Raw genomic sequence first — 23,705 nt, 5'->3', positions numbered from 1 at the left:
TATACATTTCTAGTTCTAAACATAATCCAGGTGTTTTTATCTACTTTTTTGATCTATAACATGTTTCTAACTTTACCGCAGTCTTTTAATCAGTTTTGCGTTCTCTTGCAAAAGTTTTGCGGGCTCTCGCAAAAGTTCATTCTTTTTTTCTCTCCATGTCCTCTCCGGGGCTCCGTAATGATGAGCAAATTGTTTAGTAAATTGTTTTTTTTCTTTACCCGCTCCCACTGCGCCCCCAAGAGAATGCCGCCCTGGGCAATTGCTCATGTGGCCCATAGCCATAACCATAACCAGGCCAGGAAGATTTGTGTGTTTGCATCATAGTGGATCTCCACACATTTACAATACACCATTCACACAGCTTTGCAGATTTTGGTAGCTTTTTTTTCTCTCTGCAAATAAGCTGTTTGGTTTTTTTTTTGCACAAAACCCATCCCCTTCAACATAACTCAGCAATAATTTATAAATATGTGATTATAAAGGTAAAATGTACAGCATACATGTACCACTATTAGAAAGCCCAAACCTTTTACATGTTTATATCTTTATGCTTCATTGATTATGTTATTTCATCAAACGCTTATTCACACGGCCTCAAAACCTGTAGGGAGATGAAGCCAAGTTAATATATTTTCTACGTCATTAGTCGAATTACAACAGGTAAAGAGTGTGGATTACATAGATGCAGCTTGGAAACATGCCTTCCCTACCCTCCTAGCCTCTAGTGCTACCCTGACGACTAGGCTAAAGGTAAAACCGTGACTCATATTTAATCTGTTACATTACATTATTACTCTATCACACATTAGTGGTGAGTACATAAACATTTTATACTTTAAATGCATGTAATAAGTGTGTGATGCATATTTGGAGCTTAAACTTGAATTGTGTTGACAGTGAGCAATGGTGATTCAAGAGAGAAGGGGAGGGTGCTTGAGATGAATCTAATCTAACAATTACAACAGTCACTTTTATTGCAAATGTTGATCCAAAATCAGACGAGAACAACAACGTCAGCCGTGTGTCCAAAATAGACATGAGGGGGATCGGTGGATGGGTAACTGACTTAAACTGACAGACCTATCTCTGCAAAATGGCACATAGACATCTTTGACATAATTTATTTGCATTCTGTTGATAATGTTGGTTAAACTCTGTGATGGTTTACACTGAAAAAATTACATATAGCACCATTTAACATAAAATATGGATTTAAATTCCTGTGTTCAAGCCAGTATGTGTAAAAGGCGAATTTAAGATCCAACAAGGACCCAATGACATCATGTCCAAGGCATAGCAATTAGAATAATAATCACAATTATACTTTAATAATAATAATAATAATACCCAAATGTTGTTTGATTCATTCTTTGAAATGTTCCCCTCCTTATTGGTTCTTCAGTATGATATTCAACCCAGGTGTTGCTCTCTGGCTTAATGCAGCAGGTTAGAAATGTCTTTATTCACATGCAGCAGTAGCTTGTCAGATTACACAGCTGAGACAGGGCAACATATCTATGGCCAAAGCGCTTTTGCACTACCAAGCAGATAGAGCTCAATAGAAACAACTGTGCAAAACAATGCATTAAAGCCACTTTCGTTTGCAGCACTATGTGTACACAATACCTTCAATGTACCAAAGCAAAGCTGATGTGTGTGTTGCTCTAACTGGGGCACAACCAATACTTACAGACAGCGAAATATTCCTAAAAAGCACAGGAGAGACTCTTGACACAGAAAAGACTGGAGGTTCAGTCAGATCAATAAAAAAAAAAGATGTTTACTGCTGAGGGGAGGCTGCTCCGTGAAGTGAACCCCAAGTACAAAGAAAATGTGTGAATGAACCATCTAAACTTGAATTAGCATCTGATGTTTCTGTCAGTCTTGTTTGTTGCAAAATGGACCGTGTACAATTGTCCAATTATTACACCGTAAATTGCAGAATTTGAAGACAAGATGGACTCTTCCATATTTCAACAAACTCATGAACATTGATTTAAACCTTAAATTTAAACCTTATCCCGTGTGGCGTTTGTATTTTTTCACTAGTTATCTTCACAATAAAGACATCAACATTGTGCCATGGAAAAAACAAAAAAAAAATTTTTTCTTTTATTTTGGCAGGCACCAAACATTCTTCCAAATGAAGAACTGTAGGTTCTTTGCTTGCCACATTCTGTCTATTTTATTCACTTTCTTCTATTCAAATGAATATAATTATTAAAGAAAATTGTAATTATTCCAAATAGTTTGGTAGTTTTGAAATTTGCCTCTCTTGCTCTGCATCTCCAAGCAAACTACCCTCCTCTACTTCTTGTAGTTTCCGAACTGGACAGCATTCCGGTCGCTGGCACAGCGGAATGTTGCAGGCTGCACCTCCCAGTAGTTGACAGGGTTTGCGAAGAGGCTGATGCCGTTGTAGAAAGCCCTCTTTGTTCCTAATCCCTTAGGGCAGAAGTCATCCATCTTCACTTTGCCGATGTTGTTGGAGTGGAGGTACACAACCTTGAAAGCAAAACAACCAAACACCCAGAAGAACACTTACGACACATTGTTCTTGTTATCTTGCTGAAATGAACGAGGGTGATTGTATTGTAGACTCACCTGTAAGTATTTCATCTCTGGGAGGCCCTTGGGAACACTGGAGAGAAGGTTGTTGTCCAGGTGTAGCTCTCTCAGCCTTGGCACAAAGGCAAGACTTCCGCTCTCAATGTTGCGGATGTGGTTAAAACTAAGACCCAACCTGGAACAAAATAATAAGAACCAGGAGTGTGAATTGACCAGTGGCCCTGTTGAAATGCATAAAATGCTTCTAGCAGGAGGTTACCTGAACAGGTTCTTATAGCGTTTGAGGTCCTCAAGTTCCACGGCCTGGATCTCATTGTGGTCAAGATGAAGCTCATGGAGACTCTCAGGGAGATCTGAAAGACAAGCATCATCACAACAAGACGACACAGCAAAGGACTCTATGGAGACTGTATATGATGGGGGGGTTCTATGTTGCTATGTGAAATCAATGCGCCTGAAGGAAGTTGCGGTAATGCTTAAAATGAGGGTGCAGTTTTCCTTTAAGAGGGCAGGTATTGTTTCCATTGTATGTTTTCAAGTGGATATTCTATTATTTGTATGTTTAGTTATACTGTATATCATGGTCAACATTGCTAATGTTTTGCTAGTATCTTATTGTACACGAGAATTTGCGTTCTTTTTATATTTGTTTTAAGACTCAGACGTAAACCTGAGCACAAATTTTCACTTGATTCCGTTTTGAATCATTGAAAGGAGCTATTGGGTCTTGTGATCAATCAATAATGCTATTAAAAGCGCCATGCTTTTAAAGTGTCAATAATGAGCAGCGGTATTGCATAACTTGAGTGATGTGAGCAATTTAATTTCTTCCTTCAGGGGAGCAGAATATTAGTTGCACAGATGAATGGTTATTTTTAATTTAATAATTTTTTACATAATTTACATTCTCATAAAATAATAATTTAAAAAAATGTAAAATTAAGAGATGTTTATGCAAATCTATTACTGTAATAAGAAAGGTGGTTGCTATCGGAATTGGATTGTTATCGATATCGGCCAATATACCATAGTATCGGTCTATCCCTGTTTAGATGCACTGTCACAGCAGGCTTGGCTTAAGGCAAAACACACGTACCCCTAAGCTCTACTATTATATATTTTACATTGTCACAGCCTGAGCAAACATTGATTATTGGTATTGTGCACATTTCTAATGGAGTGTTGTGGAATTACACCTTGCATAGAAAACATTGTCTGTGTCCAGACTTCAACAAAACATGCTCTCTGGCCTGTGGGCTCAGAGCAGAAGCTTGCAGGGTTGGAAGTGAGACCTTGTTGAATTATTTACACTTGAAATATATCATATTGCAGCAGGACATCTTGCATGTTTGAAAATATGGTAGTGTGCAAAAGTCTTGGACCGCGACTAGTTTTGGTGTTTCAGTGGAATTTTAGAACATTTTAACACAGTGCACAGAAAACGGTAGGACAGTTATGAATTATTTAAGAACATAAGAAATTGTAGAGGTGCGGTGCACAGGCCAAGGAAGACCTTTTCAAAGGAACTGTCCACCCCCAATATCATAATCCATCCATCCATTTTCTATACCGCTTCTTCCTCATTAGGGTCGCGGGGGCATGCTGGAGCCTATCCCAGCTGACTTCGGGCGACAGGCGGGGTACACCCTGGACTGGTCGCCAGCCAATCGCAGGGCACATATAGACAAACAACCATTCACACTCACCCAATATCATAATGTCCGTCTTATTGTCATCCTCCATATGGACAAACAAACAACAAACAAAATAGAGGCTCCACTATTTTTTTAAAAACTTGTTCAGCCTTGGCGAAGTTTGTCTCTGTTTAAAAGAATTAATACAACATTTGCACAGTTTTCCAGCAATCCAGCAAGAATCCAGACCATGTAGCCACCCTTTTCTTCTTTTGACTCACGCCAATTTAGAGTCTTCAATTAACTAACATAACATTACCAAGATGTTTTTGGACTGTAGAAGGAAAATGGAGAACCCAGAAGAAACTCCACAGAAAGCCCCGAGGATTCAGGAGAGTCACACTTGAAACCTTCTTCACTCATCATGTTGTCTCTAGAATGAATGAATATATTTGGCATTCCAGCCTTATCGAGTTACCTTTGGGCACTCCAGTCAGTCTGCTGTCTGATATGCGCAAATAGTTCAGTTTGAGTCCTTTGAAGGCACCGGGCTCGAAACCACTGTTCTGGATGGGGTTTGCTCCCATTTCTGCAAGATATAAGGAACATCATGTCAAAATAGTCGTTAATCATCAAAATCCATCATAAATGTGGAAGTGAAGGGACAAAAACACTTCAGTATTTTTGACCTATGCAGTTCATGTTGACCAGTCCTGAGAAGGCACCAGCTGGCACCTTCCTGATGAGGTTCTCATGGATCCTGATTTCCACCAAGGAGGCCGGCAGGTTTTTGGGGATAGTGGTCAGAAGATTCTTGGAGAAGTAGAGCTTCTGCATGCTCTTAAGAGGGACAAAGGCCTTGGGGTGGACTCTGGAGATGTAGTTGTTCCTCAAAGATAAGCCCTGTGAAAAAGGAAGTCATAGTAATGCTTATGCAAATACAAACTATAAGCATGATAATCCGCTCTCTTCCTGCTTTGACCACGTAAACTCCGCCCCACACGCAAAAACACTAATTAATTATGATTGTTTACTAATTATAGCACTTTGACAAAGTTTAGCTACCAACGTTGGCTATGATTGGATGTATAACAACATTACAGAAAACTGTCGCTTCTCTCAGACTGCATTTTTGTGTGTGTACGGTACATGTACGTGAATACCAGACAGCCGTGAGTGACCAGTCATTCTCATATTTTTTGGTGACATATTTCAGCTTTAATTCAATGAGGTTATTGCAATGCTGTTAAGGAGTGAGAAGCAGACACAATGATGTGAGCTTGACTTCTCCCATTTGGCCTGACACTTCATTTTTCATACAATTAAAGCTCTCGCAGCGAGGTATGGAGGATGAGAAAAAAGGAAAGGATATACTGTAAATCTGGGAAGTGGAAGTTCTTCATGATATTTCACACTAACAGTGAAGCCAATCTAAGCTGAGTGGGTTATGTAACCAGGAGGGAATACAAACACAGGGTGATTATCTTACATATAAATTGGTGAGACCCTTGAAGTCATCCTCTCTAAGCTCGGTGATATGGTTATTCTGAAGGTCCAGGAACCTGGTGTCAGGAGGAATTTTACTTGGCACCTCAGTCAGACCTGGAGACCAACAAAAACACGGAAGGGAATCATACGCCATTAAACACTTCCTCGGGTGACTACCCTTAAAAGCTGGTGTGTCTTCACTGTACAGCCACTTTGGAAAATAAGAAGTCAATGTGTGTTTTAAAACCTCTCTCAGGCCTGAGAATTAAACCAATCACAGTGCCACACAATGTTAAATGAGCACTTTGGGGTTCCTAAGCTATTATTTTAATGAGAGGTGCACATAGACACAACCACGGAGGTCACTTGCAGACGTCAAAGCGGCACATAAGTCACAGTCATGGTTTGTCGCAGACAAAGACATGCACACTCACACACACACACACACACACACCAGATGGGGACACCAGATGTTTTCCGTCTGGTTTCCATTTGAGCAAAGTCACAGAGGCGGCGATTTAAGGACTATCAGCGTAAAGCTCCCGCAAATCAAAAGGAGGTGGCATAAGCTCACACTGCGAGCTGTGTGTTAATTTGTGCGTGGTAGAGCTGATACCTGACAAGGGGAGTGACGTTTTTTGGCTTCCTTAGAAAAATAAAGTGCAAAGTAATTGTGAAAATGTGCAGTTAACGACATCAGGAACAGCAAAGGTTATAAAAGGTCAGGATTTTCTTTAAAACACATACTGGGGACATGTAGAGTACCTCATCCTATGTATGTAAACAGGGTCTAAAATGTACTTGAGAAATTTAATTTCAAAGTTGATGCATCAACTTGGTGTAGAGCTGTGACGTCATAGGAGGAGGAGAGCTGCTGCTGCTGTAGTCTTGTGTTGCCTTGTGACAGAGTTGTGTGTGTTCAGGCTTGATATACTATAATAACACTGTCATTTGTATTTATTCCCAATAAATAATATTGTCAATGTTATATGACATGTTATAGGCCCAGCATTACTGTTTACATTTGACCAGCTATCAGTCCTCCTAAATGCCACTAGCATAGCATTTGAAATGCCCTTTTCACACAAATGCATTCATTCATATTCATGCATACCTTCATGAAGTATTCAAATTTTCATTTTAAATTTTTTTTTCTTGAGCAGAGGTACTTTTCTTCAGATACAAAATGACACTGCTTTACATACTCTAGATCTGTTTCGCTTTTCAACCGTTTCCACTTGGTTTATTAGCCTTAGGCGTTGATTTCAAAGGTTTCAGTGGGCCGGCTGTCGGACTCCGTCTCTGAAGTTGAGACGGTGAAGTGGCCGGTTGTCCTTGTCAGACGTCTGGAGGGATATTTTATGCTATGCACAGCTCTGTCTCTCTAGTATCTTATATCCCAGCTCTCTGGCAACACTGCAAACTTCCTCAACTTCCTCCTTCGTTGAAATGCGCCTAGCATAACAACGACCACTTCGATGGTGCTTTTTTTTGACCAGCTCTTTTTCGTCTTTCAGCCAACTCACACTGTCAAACACCGTGAGTCCTGCCATTACTGCACCCTCCCGCAACAAAATGTCTTGGCATTCTCTCCAAAAACGCCCAAAAGCTTGTTGAAAACTTTTGTGACGTTTATAGGTGACTACATAAAAAACACTATGGATGACTTATTGTGATAACATCACAGCTCTAGAGGCTACAGAGCATAGGGGCTGTCTTTAAGTTTATTATCTTGAAAATTAATTGACTTACATCTATGAAATTTATATGTATTTTATGCAAAAAAAAATGTGTGCTATTTCCTCACTTTATGTGTGTTTGACAAGTTGGGGTGACCTTTAAGGGAGCGCTTTACATTGCACGCACTGAAATTCCAATTTTCAACCCAAGTCAAATATTGGCGTATGTTAGAAAACTTGTATGACTGTCACTTTGGTGATTTCATTTTAATCAAGACGTTGTAAAATTTTAGGGGTGCATTTTGTATCAGTCCTCACAAGGTGAAAATCTCTTTAGTCTATTTTCTTAAATTCTTGCATGCATGCATTGCACACACACCGAGAAACCACGCAACGCTGACCATGATCCCAGCATTAGTTTTCTGTGCTGATTCCCTGGAAAAAAATGATACCTTGCTATTGAGGTGTGCATGGTTTGTATTGAACACCCACTTACGTTTCCAATATCTGACAAATACACCTGAGCCTCAACATGAAGTAATTTGGGTAGAACAACATTGGTTAGTCTTGATCTTTAACCACATCATAGAGCCAAGTGTATGTATCAAATGCGGTCAGTTGCTCAAAGTGACCACAAAAATCGAATCCCGGCCAGAGTGGACCTCATCCGGACCACGAGCATGATGCAAGCGGGTCATCTGAGTAGCTAGTGCCAGCTGGCACACTGGAATCCAGCGTGGCACCAACCACATCTGCCAGCCACAGCTGTTCATTCAGAGTTAAGTTTAGATATGGCTTTGGCTTTACCGAGCCGCACCCTCTGTGTCACCGCATAGGATCGAACTCAGCAGGGCTATCCAGTTTCGGTTCAAATCCCATGCATGCTTTGCCGGCAAGTTGCGTGGCAGCCTAACTCATACAGTAGATGCATCCCTGCAGAGGATCTTCCTGAGCATTATATCTAAAATATATTCCAGACTGGTTCTGAGCAAAAACGTGTATCCATGCCAGAGCAGCTTTGAGCATGCGTGCTACCACCTGGATGCCCTCAAATGTGGAATGTAGCATCAAAGCTGACAGTGCTTATAAACAAAGTCGGAAAAACATCCAACAAAGTCACTGATGAAATGAATCTTCCAGCACCCTACAACCCAACACCACAGATTTCTCCCATAAAGCCCATAAAACTCAAAGGGTTCACCAAAAACTGACAAAACTAGCACCCTCTGCAACCCCAGAGCCCCTCCATACAAATACTTAACATCATGTGGAGATGCACACTGAGAGGAGACAGACGCCACCGCTGAACACACATCTGTTCTAAATAAGCATTCAGGAAATTATATGCTTCCACATTTATCCTCTGCAGAAACACCAGGGTTCCACAGTAAATACAGAGAGTTTGCAAAGTGATGAATCAACAAAACCATTACGTTTAAACACAGACAGTTGAATGGAGAAAGTCGAATTCATACCGGTAAATGTGGAGGATGAATATCTCTTTGGTCAGATTCAAATGTTCTTTGTAATTTTGGTAACCTTCCAAAATAATTAATAGCGGATATAAAAGTGTCATGAATATCATGTTTTATGTTGTTTTAAAAAAATCATTATATTGGTTGATTATAACTTTCGGTCCCTTTCCTGTATGTTATTTTTACAATGGGAATCAGAACAGATAATACAAGGCATTAAGTCATGCCAGAAACCTCATATTCTACTACTTTCCAACGATTAAACTCCCCAGAGACCCTTTCATTACAAGAATGGTGTTCGATTTATTTATTGTACAGCTGAACTGAGGTAGTAGGGAGAGAAATGTGTGTCTTTTTATCACAATCACAATATATTAAAAAAAATTGCTTTTGTCTAATGTAATCTGTAAATATTGCTCATATAAATACCCAGACTTAATTACTATTTGAAATAGTCCCTTGTCCCTCCAATATAGCACTTGATATAGTTTTCTAATCCTGTTATAAATGGCTGTGCTTTCTTACATGTACATTGTACAGCAAAATTTGTCCCTGCATTGTAGCCATCCTCTTGAGGAGCAGTGGGTAGCCATCGTGGTAGTGATTTCTATCATAGGCCAGCATCTTGGTGATCAGCATCAACTGTGGGCGACCCTGGGGACAGTGTGGGTGAAGTGTCTTGCCTAACACAACAGCAGTAAGGAGCAGTGGGGGAAGCAGGATTTGAAACAACTGGTCTACTGCCTTTTAATTAGAATAGCAGATCATCTTCCGAAATCGTTGCAATGAAGGAAGAGGAAATGAATGACAACAGTAGTTTCAGCACATAATTATTTTACAAAGGTCAAAAAACTAATGATCTTCCAAACTGTAGATACGTTTTTATTATTCCATTCCATATATTTCTTTCTGGCCAGTTGTCCTCGAAATTGTCTTGTAAGCCAATTTACTCCTGGAATGTTCTAAACTGAAAAGCACAAAGTAAAGTAAGCGCAAGATCACATTAACAAGAGTGATGTAAACATAACTGCATAACTCCTGTCTATTTACATCTGTAACAATATACTAGGGCCGGGCCATTTTGGCAAAAATCAAAATCACGATTAATTGAACCTCCTACCTCGATTTCGGTTAATTAACCATTAACTGCACTCTCAGCTATTTATTCTGTAAAAAAAAAAACATTGACGTTTTCCCATAATGCATTTCGTCATTGGAGGACAAGCAGCATAGAAAATGGATGAATGGCGCAGCAATGCTGCCAGAGGAGCCCAGAGCCCAGAGGAAGGCTGACGTCACTGCAGCGCCCCAATGAATGCATTGCTCAGACGCAATGCGTTAAGGGAAATCTTTAAAATACTTGGGTTTTTTTCATTTCAACCTCATATTGGTACATGCATGTATATTTCTCAGGTATACGTATCTTTTGAGTGTTAAGTTGCTGTGTGATGAGTTTAGTGTTCTTTGTGAGTCAGACTGTCATATTACTATAATACTGTTACCGTATATATAATGACCTCCTGTGATTTTCAATGGTTTGTGAGTGCAATAATAGCTCGTGATTGCCTCCTTCCAAAAAAAGAGCTACTTTACCGTTTCCTCACTGACTCCCGAGTGGCACAGTATTCAAACAGTTAGTCATAGTTCTGAAGTAAAGGAGATGTCACAAGATTAGAATTTTGCCATAAATTTGCCGCATAGCTAATAAGCTGCAGGGTTCATAGTTTAAGAAAAAAGTAGCGACTTATACACTGGAATTTACGGTACTTGCATCTCTTAACAAAATGAACTTAGCATATTTTCTTATGAAAAGTATAAAACAACTTCATCTCTTTTTAAAATGTCCAGCATTTATAAATCTCTGGTTCTTCACCATTACGGCCTTAATCATAATTCTAATTTCCGTTTCTGACATAGAACTACTCATAGTTATTAGTTTCTTCCAATTATGTCACTCCTTTACATGTTTGTTTTTCTTCAAATCATGCTATAAGCGAGTATATTTTTCATGCCACCATGTTTGTAAACAAGAATGAGATGACTTTCAGTAAATGTAGACTTTTCTTCACTTGATTTATTGTTGTAAGTCAGTGTAAATAAACAGTTGGATTACATTGTCATTCGCCAAATCGCTCTTATTTTTATCTCTTTTTTTATCTCTCTTATTCTTATTTATATTGCTATCTTTTTTAACTATTACTTTCTTCAGTGTTGTAAATATGTGTGTCTATATTTTTCTAGATTTTTTATACTTCCACTGTGAAGGAGCTGCTTTAAATGTCATTGTACATGTGTATAGTATAATAATAATAAACTACGCCACAGTCATATAAAGGGAAAACTGCGCTTTTTTTTTTAGAATTTTGCCCATCATCCATAATTCTTATGTGAGACATAAACACACATGACTTTCTCTTTTCTGTGCGTTTTAAATAGAGAAAAAAAGGCTATCATGAGACAGCTAACAATGCAGGCAATGGGATTTACTTATTTCGTCTATAGAGCCCTCTATTAAAACACCTCCAAAAAGCTACAATAACGTTTTATGGTTTCACATACATTCCATGACTATATAGTAATAGGTACATTCATAATAACATGTAATAATTACAGTATTTGCCGTGTTTTGGTTATTTCCCTGGTGGCCACATTGATTTCAAAGAGCCATTAGCAACGAACACTACGAACATTCTCGTGTTATAACACAAATTTAAGTTTCAAACGTCACACTAAGCTTTACATATATGGTGTTAGATGTAATGAGTAAAAAAGCTATACTCACATTTTAAAGTCATTCTTTCCTCCCTGTGAATCGCCGCTGTGTTGAAAGATTTTTCAGCTCATCTGTGCAACTGAGGGCAGAAGTTGTCAGCCCAGAATTCGAGGCTGACCAATAAAAAGGCTTCTAACATAGTTCACACGAGGCCCCGCCCACAAGAATGTTGGTGAAATGCAAACGCGCGAATAAAAAATGAGAACCGCAAACAAAAATTGCCAAATTGCAAACGGAACTGCCGGAAAAGTTCAGGACACACAGTTCAGGACATAAACAATTTTTGGATTTGTAAACAAAAGAAGCATTTTTATCATTTGGGTAAAAATTCTTTTGTTTGCAAACATTTTTGTTGTCTTCAAATACATTATTTTTGTTTGCAAATCTTTTTTTTTTTTGGCTTTCAAATGTTTTTTTTTTGTTTTCTTGGATAAAAAGACACAAATTTCTCTCCATAAAGTAGCGTGTGCATGGGAAACAGCCACTGTGACGTTCATATTGCTGAGAATGGCTTGAATGGAATGTCTGTGTAGATCAAGGTCATGGTCCATATAGTGCAGGTACTCAAAAGTTGAAATGTAGGCAATTGGACGTCTTGGTTGTTAAAGACGTTGATCCAAAAGGAAACTGAAGAAATAATTACACATTTTGGACAAGCAAGTCCTTACATTCAGCTTTTGAGAATGTCCACATAATATGCAGTTTAACCATGTGTACATTTTGTGAGATCTCTTGGCCCTCAACATTAACTAGCTTGTCTCCACCCGACGTATGTAAGTGTCAAGATTATACTGTTTTTCTTCTCTTCTGCCCTCAAACTCCATCCTTCACTCGTTTGATCCTTCTCAGTCCATCAACTTTCCCGGTTCCCACCAAAGCTCTGATTTTTTCATGCACCAACTCCTCGTCTTCCATTCTCTGTCAGCACACAAAATCTGGAACAGAAGATCCCTCTAAAAGAAGCCTCCCCTTGTCAAAATACACTTGCATTATCCCAAAGGATGAATTCCTCTGTTTGATATTAGAACAAAAGATGACTTTGCTCTCTGAGGCATGAGAGTCATGCAAGGCTCAGACTTTCAGTCAGTGTGTGAGTCAGTCATGTTTCACTCATCACATTTGCTTTCCCTACGGGCCCTTCTGACAAATGAGCACACTTTGTGTTGACAAGTATCACAGATACATTTCCATGTTCCACCCACACATCCACACACACACACTCTCACCGACCGAGGTCAGAACACTGGACCACTCTGAGTCGACAGTGGCAGCCGAAGGGGCATACGGGCATATCAGGCGGTGGCACCTCTTCGATGGCCGAGCCCTCTTCCTCATCCTTCATCATGGCCATCATGTCAATACTGTCCAGACTGTCCAAGGCAAAATCCCAGAACCCTTTCTGCTCGAAGGGCAGGGCAGTGGAGGGAGAGAGCAGCTGGGCCACGCATAGTAACAGCAAGAAAGAACAACAGGGCTGCATTTTTGTTTGACACACCTGGAAAAACAGAAGAGGTGAAGGAGAGTACCGTTAGGCGTATGACAAAGTGCAAATAAATAAACCCAAATGTTTTAATATAAAGGTTTCACTAATGACATTTTGTTGATACTTTGATCATTGAAGGCATGCAGACATATGAATTGGCATGTACACTGCATGCTACCTCAACTCCCTACAGTATATACAAAACCATGTGTGTACAGTATATGAAGCTGCATTGTGCAGGTTCCTGCATGCGTTTTAATGTTCAGAAGAGTTTTCTGCTTTCCTCTGTTCTGCTTGAACTGGTTGGATGTAAAACTATTGATGCCATCATTTGCAGCCCACCATGTTCAAGTTCCTGTGAGAGATGCGGACCAACAGCGAATGTTTTTCCTTTTGCCTTACAGCAGTTAGTGATTGCTAGGACTTTGTGAGCTATGTATAGTTGTCAGTGATTAATGGACTTTGTAATAATATGATACGGTCTGATGATCCTAAACTACACAGTCTGAATGTTTATGCCACACCAAAAATCAGTTCAGGGAATTGAAGCCACTCAAACCACAAAATGTCGCTGTCTGCTTCCTGCACACCGAGCTTAGGTCAGCTCTCTCCGTGGGCTTACCCGTGGAAATTATTGCAACAGCGCAGCCTAACAAAGATGCAGTTCATTTACAGAGGAAACACACTAAGAGCAAGTGAAAGTGTGTGCATGTTTGTCTCGCAGACATGCACCCAGGCTCTGTGATGTCAAGGATGCATATGCGTACACTGCTTATTGAATTCTCCAGACATGCGTTATCCTGCCTTGGCTGACCAACCAACATTATAGTGCAGACACTTTAAAAATTAAATAAGTGACTACTGAAATGCCAATTGACCCTTGCAACTGGAAATTCTGACTGCAGAACAGGGGGTCCTCAGTTACATTTGTCCAAGGGCCAGAATTTTTCTCGGCAGACACTGTGAGGGCCAGATGGCATCGTTAAAAAAATTCAACTAAATTAAAATTTTAAAAAGCATTTATATGGAATCCAGAATCGCCCCACCCATTTATAATTAGGGGAAAATGGGGAAAATGGACTCTGTCAAAGTTACTACTTTTCTTTTTCGCCTCACTGTTGCCCCCTGCAGAGCGGAAAAAGCACTGCATGAAGGAGCACGTCTCTAGTTAGACCGAATGGTTTATATTATTTGAGTGATGTTTTGCAGGCCAAATGAAAAGTGTTGGCAGGCCGGATGTGGCCCGCAAGCCATCGATTGTGGTCTCCCGCCATAGACACTAATCCCACGAAGTGAAGCGCAGCCTCTCGCTGGACCTCAGGGTGACCTAAAACCCTTTAATCTTAAACATTGTCGTGTTAACTGCTTTTTTCATCCACAGCCGCATCATCCCACAGTGTGCTGGAACGGTTGTTCATGTTATGGTGCCAATGGTTTGCATGCTATCCACACCAGCAGCCCATTCTGGTTTGTAACATAATTAAGATGAAGAAAACTGTTGACAAGTATCCTCACTGCAAAAAAGTGTAAGATACTGTAAGCAGGGAGTCAAAGTTGGAATCTTATAACAGGGCGCCATGGTTGAGGGGGCCCCTGAGCTTTTGTTGAGTTCTGAAGATTTTTTTTGGAAGATTAAGTGTTTGCTCAAATTTGTCTTTCATATTGTTAAAAATAAGCATCACACGACTGTACGTGTATTCATCAAAGAGTATGACCATTTTTGTTATAAATTTATTTGAATTTATTATTATTTTTTTATTATTTGTTATTATTTTTTTATTTTAAAGTGCCCTGATACAAATTATGATGGAAAATTGACTTGATACCTGTGTGACATAACTATGACATGCATTATATGATGCTAGATGGTTGTACAGGGTCAGGCAAAATGATCTGACACATTTGTAGGTTAAATAAAAGGCAAATAAAGTAAAGAAACAAAAAAGTGTTTTTATTTTCGAAAAGTACAAATAATGCCATTGTTTTTCGTATAATGCCATTTTGCTTTGTTTCTTTATAATGCCATTGTTTTTCGTTTCTTTTTCAGTCGCTGCCATGAATTGGACTGGTGAGCATCGCGCTTTCATTGTGGAAACGTTTATCACAACAAACGAATCTGTAACTGCAACACAACGAGCGTTCCGTTTGCACTTCAATCTTGGTAGACATGATCCCGTACCAGCCCGAAACACCATCTTGTTATGGGGTACCAACTTCAGAGCTACTGGATCTGCATCGAGTGTGTGGACAATAATGGATCCCATTTGACTGATTTAATTTTTAAAACATAATGAAACAGAATGGCATTATATGTACTTTTCGAAAATAAAAACACTTTCTTGTTTTTTTACTTTATTTGCCTTTTATTTAACCTACAAATGTGTCAGATCATTTTGCCTGACCCTGTACAAAGTAAATAATTGGTCAACGAAAGGTACTACTTGAAGATCATTGTCACAACTATTGAAATGATGGTAACGAGAGAAGACCGGCGACCACTGATGTATAACAACTGTTGTTGTTCCTAGGTTACGGCTGCGTTTAGTCTTGAGTAGTAGATTGATGCTATTCCTATCAACCTAACCTTTGTTATCAACCTAACCTGAGCTCCTGTAAATAGTTGAGTTGTGAAATAAAACTCAACAAAATCTACTGCAGCTGAGTTGCTAAATCGTCCTGTGCGATCTTCTCAGACGTTTAAAGTGCAGGCTGGTTTATGTCCCAAAGAACTTGACAGTTGATAACCAGTTGATAACTATGGACCTCTGGCGTGAAGAGGCAGAGAAGATCGCAGGGGATGCTTTTTTTATGGTGCTCTTCTTCATCGTGGCATCTTAGACATACTGTAATTCACAGGCTCCTAATTTTGCCAAAGCAAACTTTTTTGCCATGCAGTCCAAGGCCTTTGAACTTCCTACAGAAGAAGATTTGATGTAGATCATCTTCACACAAGATACATGTGCTCTCAGGGTCCTTTGTTGAGTTTGACGTTGTGGGAAATGCTAGCATTCTCTTAAAACGCAGGTTTACTTAAGCTATGTATATTGCGTTTTTTCAAAAATGCTTTCTTGATATTTTACAAATGTCCATCTGTAGTAGTCTCTACCTCTGTAGATGTAAAATGCAGTTCTTATATGAAAGTCTTTATTATTAAGGGAGAAACAAAAATCCAAACCTACATGGCCCTGTGTGGAAAAGTATTGCCCCCTAAACCTAATAACTGGTTGGGCCACCCTTAGCAGCAACAACTGCAATCAAGTGTTTGCGATAACTTGCAATGAGTCTCTTACAACACTGTTGAAGAATTGGCCCACTCATCATTGCAGAATTGTTGTAATTCAGCCACAATGGAGGGTTTTCAAGCATGAACCGGTCATGTCACAGCATCTCAATAGCATTCAGGTCAGGACTTTGTCTAGGCCACTCCAAAGTATTCATTTTGTTTTTCTTCAGCCATTCAGATGTGGAATTGCTGGTGTGTTTTGGATCATTGTCCTGCTGCAGAACCCAAGTTGGTTTCAGCTTGAGGTCACAAACAGATGACCGGACATTCTCCTTCAGGATTTTTTGGTAGACAGCAGAATTCACGGTTCCATTTATCACAGCAAGTCTTCCAGGTCCTGAAGCAGCGAAACAGCCCCAGACCATCACACTACCACCACAATATTTTACTGTTGGTTTGATGTTATTTTTCTGAATTGTGCCGTTTCTTTTACGCCAGATGTAATGGGACACACACCTTCCAAAAAGTTAAACCTTTGTCTTGTCAGACCACAGAGTATTTTCCTGAAGGTCTTGGGGATCATCAAGATGTTTTCTGGCAAAATTGAGATGAGATTTGTTCAGCAGTAATTTCATCTTGGAACTCTGCCATGCAGGCCATTTTTGCCCAGTGTCTTTCTTATGGTGGAGTCATGAACACTGACCTTAACTGAGGCTAGTGAGGCCTGCAGTTCTTTGGATGTTGTTGTGGGGTCTTCTGTGACATCTTGGATTAGTCGTTGCTGCGCTCTTGGGGTAATTTTGGTTGGCCGGCCACTCCTGGGAAGGTTCACCACTGCTGCATGTTTTCTTCATTTGTGGGTAATGGCTCTCACTGTGGTTCACTGGAGTCCCAAAGCTTCAGAAATGGCTTTATAACCTTTTCCAGACTGGTAGAACTCAATTAATCTCAGTTAAATTATGTTTTAACAGGGGGTAATCAGTTTTCCACGCAGGGCCATGTAGGTTCTGATTTTTTCCTCCCTTAATACCAAAAGTTTCATTTAAAAACTGCATTTTGTGTTGTGTTGTCATTGACTCATATTTAAATTTGTTTGATGATCTGAAACATTTAAGTGTGACAAACATGCAAAAACATGAGAAATCAGCAAGGGGGCCAACACTTTTTCACACTACTATAACGGTGGTGCATTCAATGACTGTCGAATAAAGTGAGAAAAAGCTGGTTTAAACTGAATTCTAGCCGTGTGTGCATGTAAATAGGGGGGCTATAGGCTTTTTGTGTCCCTTAACAAGACTTTGTGTGGCCTACCATATGACACACACTGCTAAAACTAAACAAACACAATGTATGCTGCATAACAAAGCAAAAAATGTATTAATTGCAAATCTCTTATTTCAACAACATCTATTAGCAATTGAACTAAGAAATAAATAAACAGGATTAAATAAAGAATACAAACCCACAAACTGTAATAAAATACATAACTAATTTAAATATGAACTTTAAAAAGTACTTTCCAAGTCCATCCATCCATTTTGTATGCCGCTTCTCCTCGTTAGGGTCTCGGATAAGCTGGAGCCTATCCCAGCGGGCGAGAGGCGGGGTACACCCTGGACTGGTCACCAGCCAATGGCAGGGCACATATAGACAAACAATCATTAATACTCACATTCATACCTATGGACAATTTAGAGTGGCCAATTAACTGAACATTCATTTTTTTTTTTAATGTGGGAGGACGCCGGAGTACGCAAAGAAAAACCAAGCACGGGGAGAACATGCAAACTCCACACAAAGATGCTCAAGCTGAGATTCGAACCAATGTCTTCCCGATCTCCTGACTGTGTTTCCGACATGCTAACCACTCGGCCACCGTGCGGCCTACTTTCCAAGTCAGCTGAATAGAAAATATCTAAATATTTCAAATTGTGCAAACAACAAATAAACCTCAATAACGTGCAAGCAAAATCTTGACACTAAACACAATTCATCCACCATACTACCGCAAAGTTCTTTTTTTCCACCTTTCAGCAGCACAATTTTCTTTTCGGTCCCAATTTTGGCTTTAATAATACTAGGGTTTGATTTTATAAGTTTTATAAGTCCAAATGCCACTAGTTGTTGTAAAAATGCATCCAAATTGACTTGAACACGGTCAAAGCCTTTCTGACCATGTGCCCCACCCCCAGTTGTTGTGGCATCGAATGTCTATGCCAGCTCTGCATGTAAACGCTCACTTGGCCTGTAACCTGTATTGCAAGTATTTATCTTATTTTACACAGTGTTTATGTGTGAAATGCATCCAGTAGAAGGAGCATAATGTGTAATGTACAAGGGACCAAAATTTGGTGGTCCACCCATGGCACACAGCTTTAAATTTTACTTCATACAGTAACTAGCTTTGGAGCAAATATACTCTATTGTTCCTGTCTGTTACTTTAAATGAGTAGTACAAGCCTACATGACGTGGACCTGATCTGGCCCCTTTGTCTGTTCCCTGCAATATAAATAGAATCAAAATTATACCATTTTGCAGCAAAGAAAAAACACCAGCAGCCTTGGCTTGGTCAGAAGAATGCAGCCAACAGGACACAGCTATGGCGCATGCACAGCGGTGCACAATGACACACAGAGAAAAGTTGGAACGCTACACCAAAGGACACCTACAATTTCTGCAACATGTGCAGTGCAAAATTATGGAAGATATCACAAATATATTGTCAGTCTAAAAATGTGTGCCCTAATCTGAGGTTTTTAGATGCTCAACCCAATGATTTGTCTGCCTTTTGTCGGGCTGTGGCGCCAAATGAGGTGGACTGGAATAAAAGCAAGCAAGAGCAGACTACTGTTCTCTCACAGTAACTGTTAACACAACATGGTGATAAGACTACAACTATGAGACATCCCATTGTCATGCAGCCATCCTGGCTGAGAACACCATATTTATTTGTTGTCTGAGAATTCCTCGCCTCTCTCTATCCAGTTGAGCCATGAAACTTCTGGTGTGAGGTGTAAATAAACCAAGAAGGACATTTTTTACTAGCTATGTTCTAATGCAAAGGTCAAATGTACTAGTAAACAAACTGGCGGCTTTATGTGAGATTCTATGTTTGCATGGGTGTAACAAAAATAACTGAAAGGGAAATGGTCGCCTTGGTGGCATCTAGGAGGAATTCACATGGCTGTAGAAGCTGAAAAATGTGATGCTTAAACCCCTAAAAATGAACTATGCTGCTGAACGCTGTACTGTACAAAACATCAGTGGTATGGACGAAAAGGAAATAAGAAATGAGCCAAGAAGACTTAAAAAAAACATAAAGTTAATAAACTGTGAACTGATGAGACAATGAGACGCCAATGGATGCAATATGAATTCTGACAGGGGAATGATCAACTGCGAGAAAAAGAGGAATTGGCCGACGAGACATGGAAGTAATATCAAGTTAACCAAATTTAATCCGTCCAAAATGAAAGTAATAAATTAGCCCTGACCACACCTCAGTCAGGCTCTTTTTGGAGCTCGATTGTGTCTTGAAACGTCCACATACATTTGGCTCTAATCATCAGTTGTCTGGATGTTCATCATAACTCTTCATTCTCCATCTTCCCCGCCTACTGTTCCAGCTCAAAACCAATTTGTGACATATACCCTGGAAAGGTGTTCCTGGTTGAAATTGCCATCACATGTATAAAAGTTTATAGAAGAATGCATTCCAGGGGTTTAGTGGTATTTAACAGAATGAGATGATTGAAGGGTGTGAAAGCCATCTAGTGAACACTAGCCTCCATGTGTACTGGTGGTTTAAGGTTTATGAGATTAGCTTCAAGCTTTATATGTGGACTATCCATCATCCATCGAGGGGTGGGTACCTGTCATGCACCCTCCATCCATCACTAATATCTTATCCAGCAGTTGTTACCAGAAGGCAGGTTTTTCCCTTGTCATGCTATCTATTTAAGATATATGTCTGTCTGTGTGGCAAGTAATTATCCTGGCATAGAGCCCACTGTGAGTGAGTCAGGAGAATCTCATGAGTCCCTGCCCATTAACTCACACTGTTACATATGATTCCTTGGATTTGGATTCAATACTGGAATGAATGCTCAAACGTAGCCTCATTCATCCACTTCCATATAAATACTGCCGTTCAAGGAAAATAATCATCCCATACACAGAAGCAACTGCGGTTTCACTGTCTTGCTGTACAATACTTTAACTTGGATTGAGGGAATGCGGGAATGAAATGCATGTACAAAAAGGCCGCCGTTTTGCTATTTTGTTTTCTCTGTGGCTCAGTCACACGGGCCAAACCATTAGATGATACAGAGTCGAAGTGGAGTCAAGATGGGATTGTGAGTTCAGCCAAAGCTGCCACGTCATTGGTCTCTACCACCACCCTGAAAAGTTGGGAGGCTGTTGGGTTGATATTAGATATTTAGAAAAGTAGGTAAATAGGTAGGTGGGTAGTGATTTGGAAACGTAGATAAGGTTCATAAGTTGGTATTTACTGCAGTGTTTTGTCATCGGTTGGTAAAGGAAAGGTAATGAATAAGATTTTCGGAAAGTGTTGAGCCAGGGAGGTAGGTCAGCCATTTGTAAAGTGTGTGAGAAAGAAGGTAATTAGGTAAATAAATACATAGGAAAAGCTTCAGTGGGTAGATAGGTCAGTAATTGGAGGAAAGATGGTACGATAGGTAGATAGTTAAATTGGAAAGTTGGTTGGTAGTTAGGCGGTAATCGGTATTGAGGAAAAGGCTGGGCTGGGAGGTCGGTCAATTGGTAGATTAGTAATAACATTAACATATGAGCAGATGATCAACAAGCTCAAAGACGGAGAGTGGAGCCAAGGAGGTGTAGACAGTTTAGTAAAAATGCCACGTCAAGGCTCTCCTACCATTTAACACACAAATTAAAAACATTTTAGATTTAGTTTTCTAATGTCACGCAGTAGAAATCTAAGAAAATCTAATTACGCTGGGTTGCACCATGGGGTTTTATTGTCCTTACAGAAGGTGTTTTCTAACAGGTCTGTGTTATTTTGAACAGGAATGCAATATAAAATGCAATCCAATAAAGCTGAAACAACACAAATGTAAAACGCACAAGTATTTTTGTGTGGGCCAAACACATTGCCACTTGCAAAAATACAAAATAGAGGTGTTTTGCTCCAAAAAACCCTCCTTGAAAGCGGTTGGTTTAGCTGACCTCTCTTTTTTAACAATCTGTCCACGCAGGCAAGCGCAAACAAACTAAGAGGTTACAGCACGTACACACAAATGCAGTTCACACAGGACGAACTATAGGCGGGTCCAGTAGAAGTCTCCAGGTCTCCGAGTTAAGTGCCCTAGCGGCTGTAATTTGGTGACTGCTGCCCCTAAAAAAAGGACCTGTTTGGCAGCTCCACTGAGGCGGCTGAGCTTGGATGTGGTGGCAGGCTGCAGAGACAAAGTCAAAGCAGAGCAGAGAGCAGAGCTGCATACAAAAGAACCAGCAGTCAGCAGAAGCATATTTCTCTCCACAACATGCATGCAAGAAGATGAAACCCGTTCAAAGTACTTTTGGTTGGTCATATAAATTAAAATAATATTTGACTGCTACTTTGAGATGGCTGCTGAGACAAACAGGTGGATGGAGACACGTACCAACCCACAGGCTGGCTAATAAGCAGGCAAAGTAAAATGGGCAGGAAACAGACATGCTTCATTTTCAGTGTCTGACCAGCGACATCACACTGTTTGCTCTGTCTTTGCCCAGTAAAGGTGACTCACTGGCATGAATGGCTCACACGCTGGACGTGAGTTCACAGTAACAACAGCGAACGGGGCCACCAGGCGAGACGGTCCTACCTTGAAAAGTGTTTGCATCACATTTTGAGTAAGAATACAGGACACAGGACGGTGAGGACAAGCTAATTATCCGGTTATGATCATCTTTTTTTAACCTTTATCGTATGACACTTGAACATAACAAAAAGGGGCTGATTATGACCTGAGAGAGACTGATGCATAAGTGGACAAAATTGTTGCGACAGTGCTTTACATCTCGAGTGTGATGAGCAGACAAGGATGTGCTGATTTCACTTGATGCAGAGTAAGAAACTCGTGTGAACTCGTAAGAATAATTATTTCCTCTCAGGCGACAGATTGCGCCATCTAGTGTAAATCTGGACCATGGGATACAGTCAGATGGTTTTAGTGGCTCAGATCATGCAAATGCTAGGCAGATTTTTGAGGAAAGTTAATAAAAATGAAAATTCATGAAAAATACTTTGCACTACAGGGATTTGTTGTATATTGCACCATGCGTGCAGAGGTGTTTACACTCTATTCCATCATTTTGACAACAAGAATGTAAAAGTTTTACATTGTTAAAACATTCCAATTTCTGTGCAGCTTTTTTATCACTATGAAAAATAATCAAGTTACAATCAGAGGACTGACATTTTTGAAAAAGGAGAATGTATCTTTCCCTACCTTTTGAATAGAAATATGAAATTAATTCCAAATTCCAAGAGTGTTGCCTCCCTCTGTGCGCCGGATTATCCTGCAGATTATTGGTTTTATATGTTCATCACATTCAGGGATTATTACAGTATTTCTCTGTGGTCCTCGCTGTGGACATCCAGCCTCTGCTCCTCCACCACCGTGTGCCACTGTGAACTGAGTCGGGACTTCCAGCCCATAGAGTCATCAAGCCAGCCTCCTTTCTCCCCCTTTTTTGGATGGAGGAGGAGGAGAAGTAAAGTAGTCTCTTAACTATAATTCCCGCCCTATGAAAAAATAAGCGTGTTAGAGTTTTAAAGGGGGTCGCAACACTGATTATGAGTGAAACGGGTTTGTTGTAACTGATGAACACTGTTGGAGCGCTATGACTGTCATTGACAGGTTCATTGCTCTCTTCAAGACAAACAGCATTTTAAAGACAGCGCAGCCAATTAAAAGTCGAGATGTCATTTGAAGTCATACAGTACAGTATTTGTTAACTCGCCCATGTTGTTTTGCTCCATTATACACTTTATTGCTCACTGTCAGGCGTATCAAAGCAGTAATATAGTTTATTATTATGTTTATTATTATTATGGTAGTTTGCAATGATGTTGAACTGTGTTGCTAATATATTTCCCTTCTCATTTAGCTAAATTGAAATATTAGAAATAGCTCTGAGTATATGATGCAGTGCATTTGTATATCAAGGAAAATTCCAACCACAGCCCTTTTGTCAGTCATACAATCTCTTTGTCTCGGTGGGCGGATGTGGGGCCGGTATCATACACACAGAGTGCAGAAGAGTCTAACGTAGATATTAAATTAGTCGATTGCAATATATTGTCACATACTTTTTGGTTATACTTTTTAAAAGTAATGTTAAACTCGTATCT

General features: G+C 39.9%; 1 protein-coding gene across 2 annotated transcripts; it reads right to left on the bottom strand.

Moving 5' to 3' along the window:
- Positions 1–702: 702 nt before the first annotated feature.
- Positions 703–23,053, bottom strand: bgnb (biglycan b). 2 transcript variants are annotated; one of them, XM_054796974.1, is made up of 8 exons: positions 22,918–22,999; positions 12,848–13,112; positions 5,692–5,804; positions 4,892–5,105; positions 4,681–4,791; positions 2,828–2,921; positions 2,605–2,743; positions 703–2,505 (listed from the first exon to the last, which is right to left on the bottom strand). In XM_054796974.1, the coding sequence occupies exons 2-8, from the start codon at positions 13,095–13,097 to the stop codon at positions 2,308–2,310; spliced, it is 1,119 nt and encodes a 372-aa protein (XP_054652949.1). In that variant the 5' UTR covers positions 13,098–13,112; positions 22,918–22,999; the 3' UTR covers positions 703–2,307. The 2 variants fall into 2 exon arrangements, with proteins under 2 accessions (XP_054652949.1, XP_054652939.1); XM_054796964.1 differs by having other exon boundaries at positions 708–2,505; positions 22,801–23,053.
- Positions 23,054–23,705: the final 652 nt, after the last annotated feature.

Source organism: Dunckerocampus dactyliophorus, chromosome 1 (genome assembly GCF_027744805.1).
Source record: "Dunckerocampus dactyliophorus isolate RoL2022-P2 chromosome 1, RoL_Ddac_1.1, whole genome shotgun sequence".
NCBI lineage: Eukaryota > Metazoa > Chordata > Actinopteri > Syngnathiformes > Syngnathidae > Dunckerocampus > Dunckerocampus dactyliophorus.
Note: the sequence above shows the minus strand (reverse complement) of the source record. Positions and strands in the feature narration are given on the sequence as shown.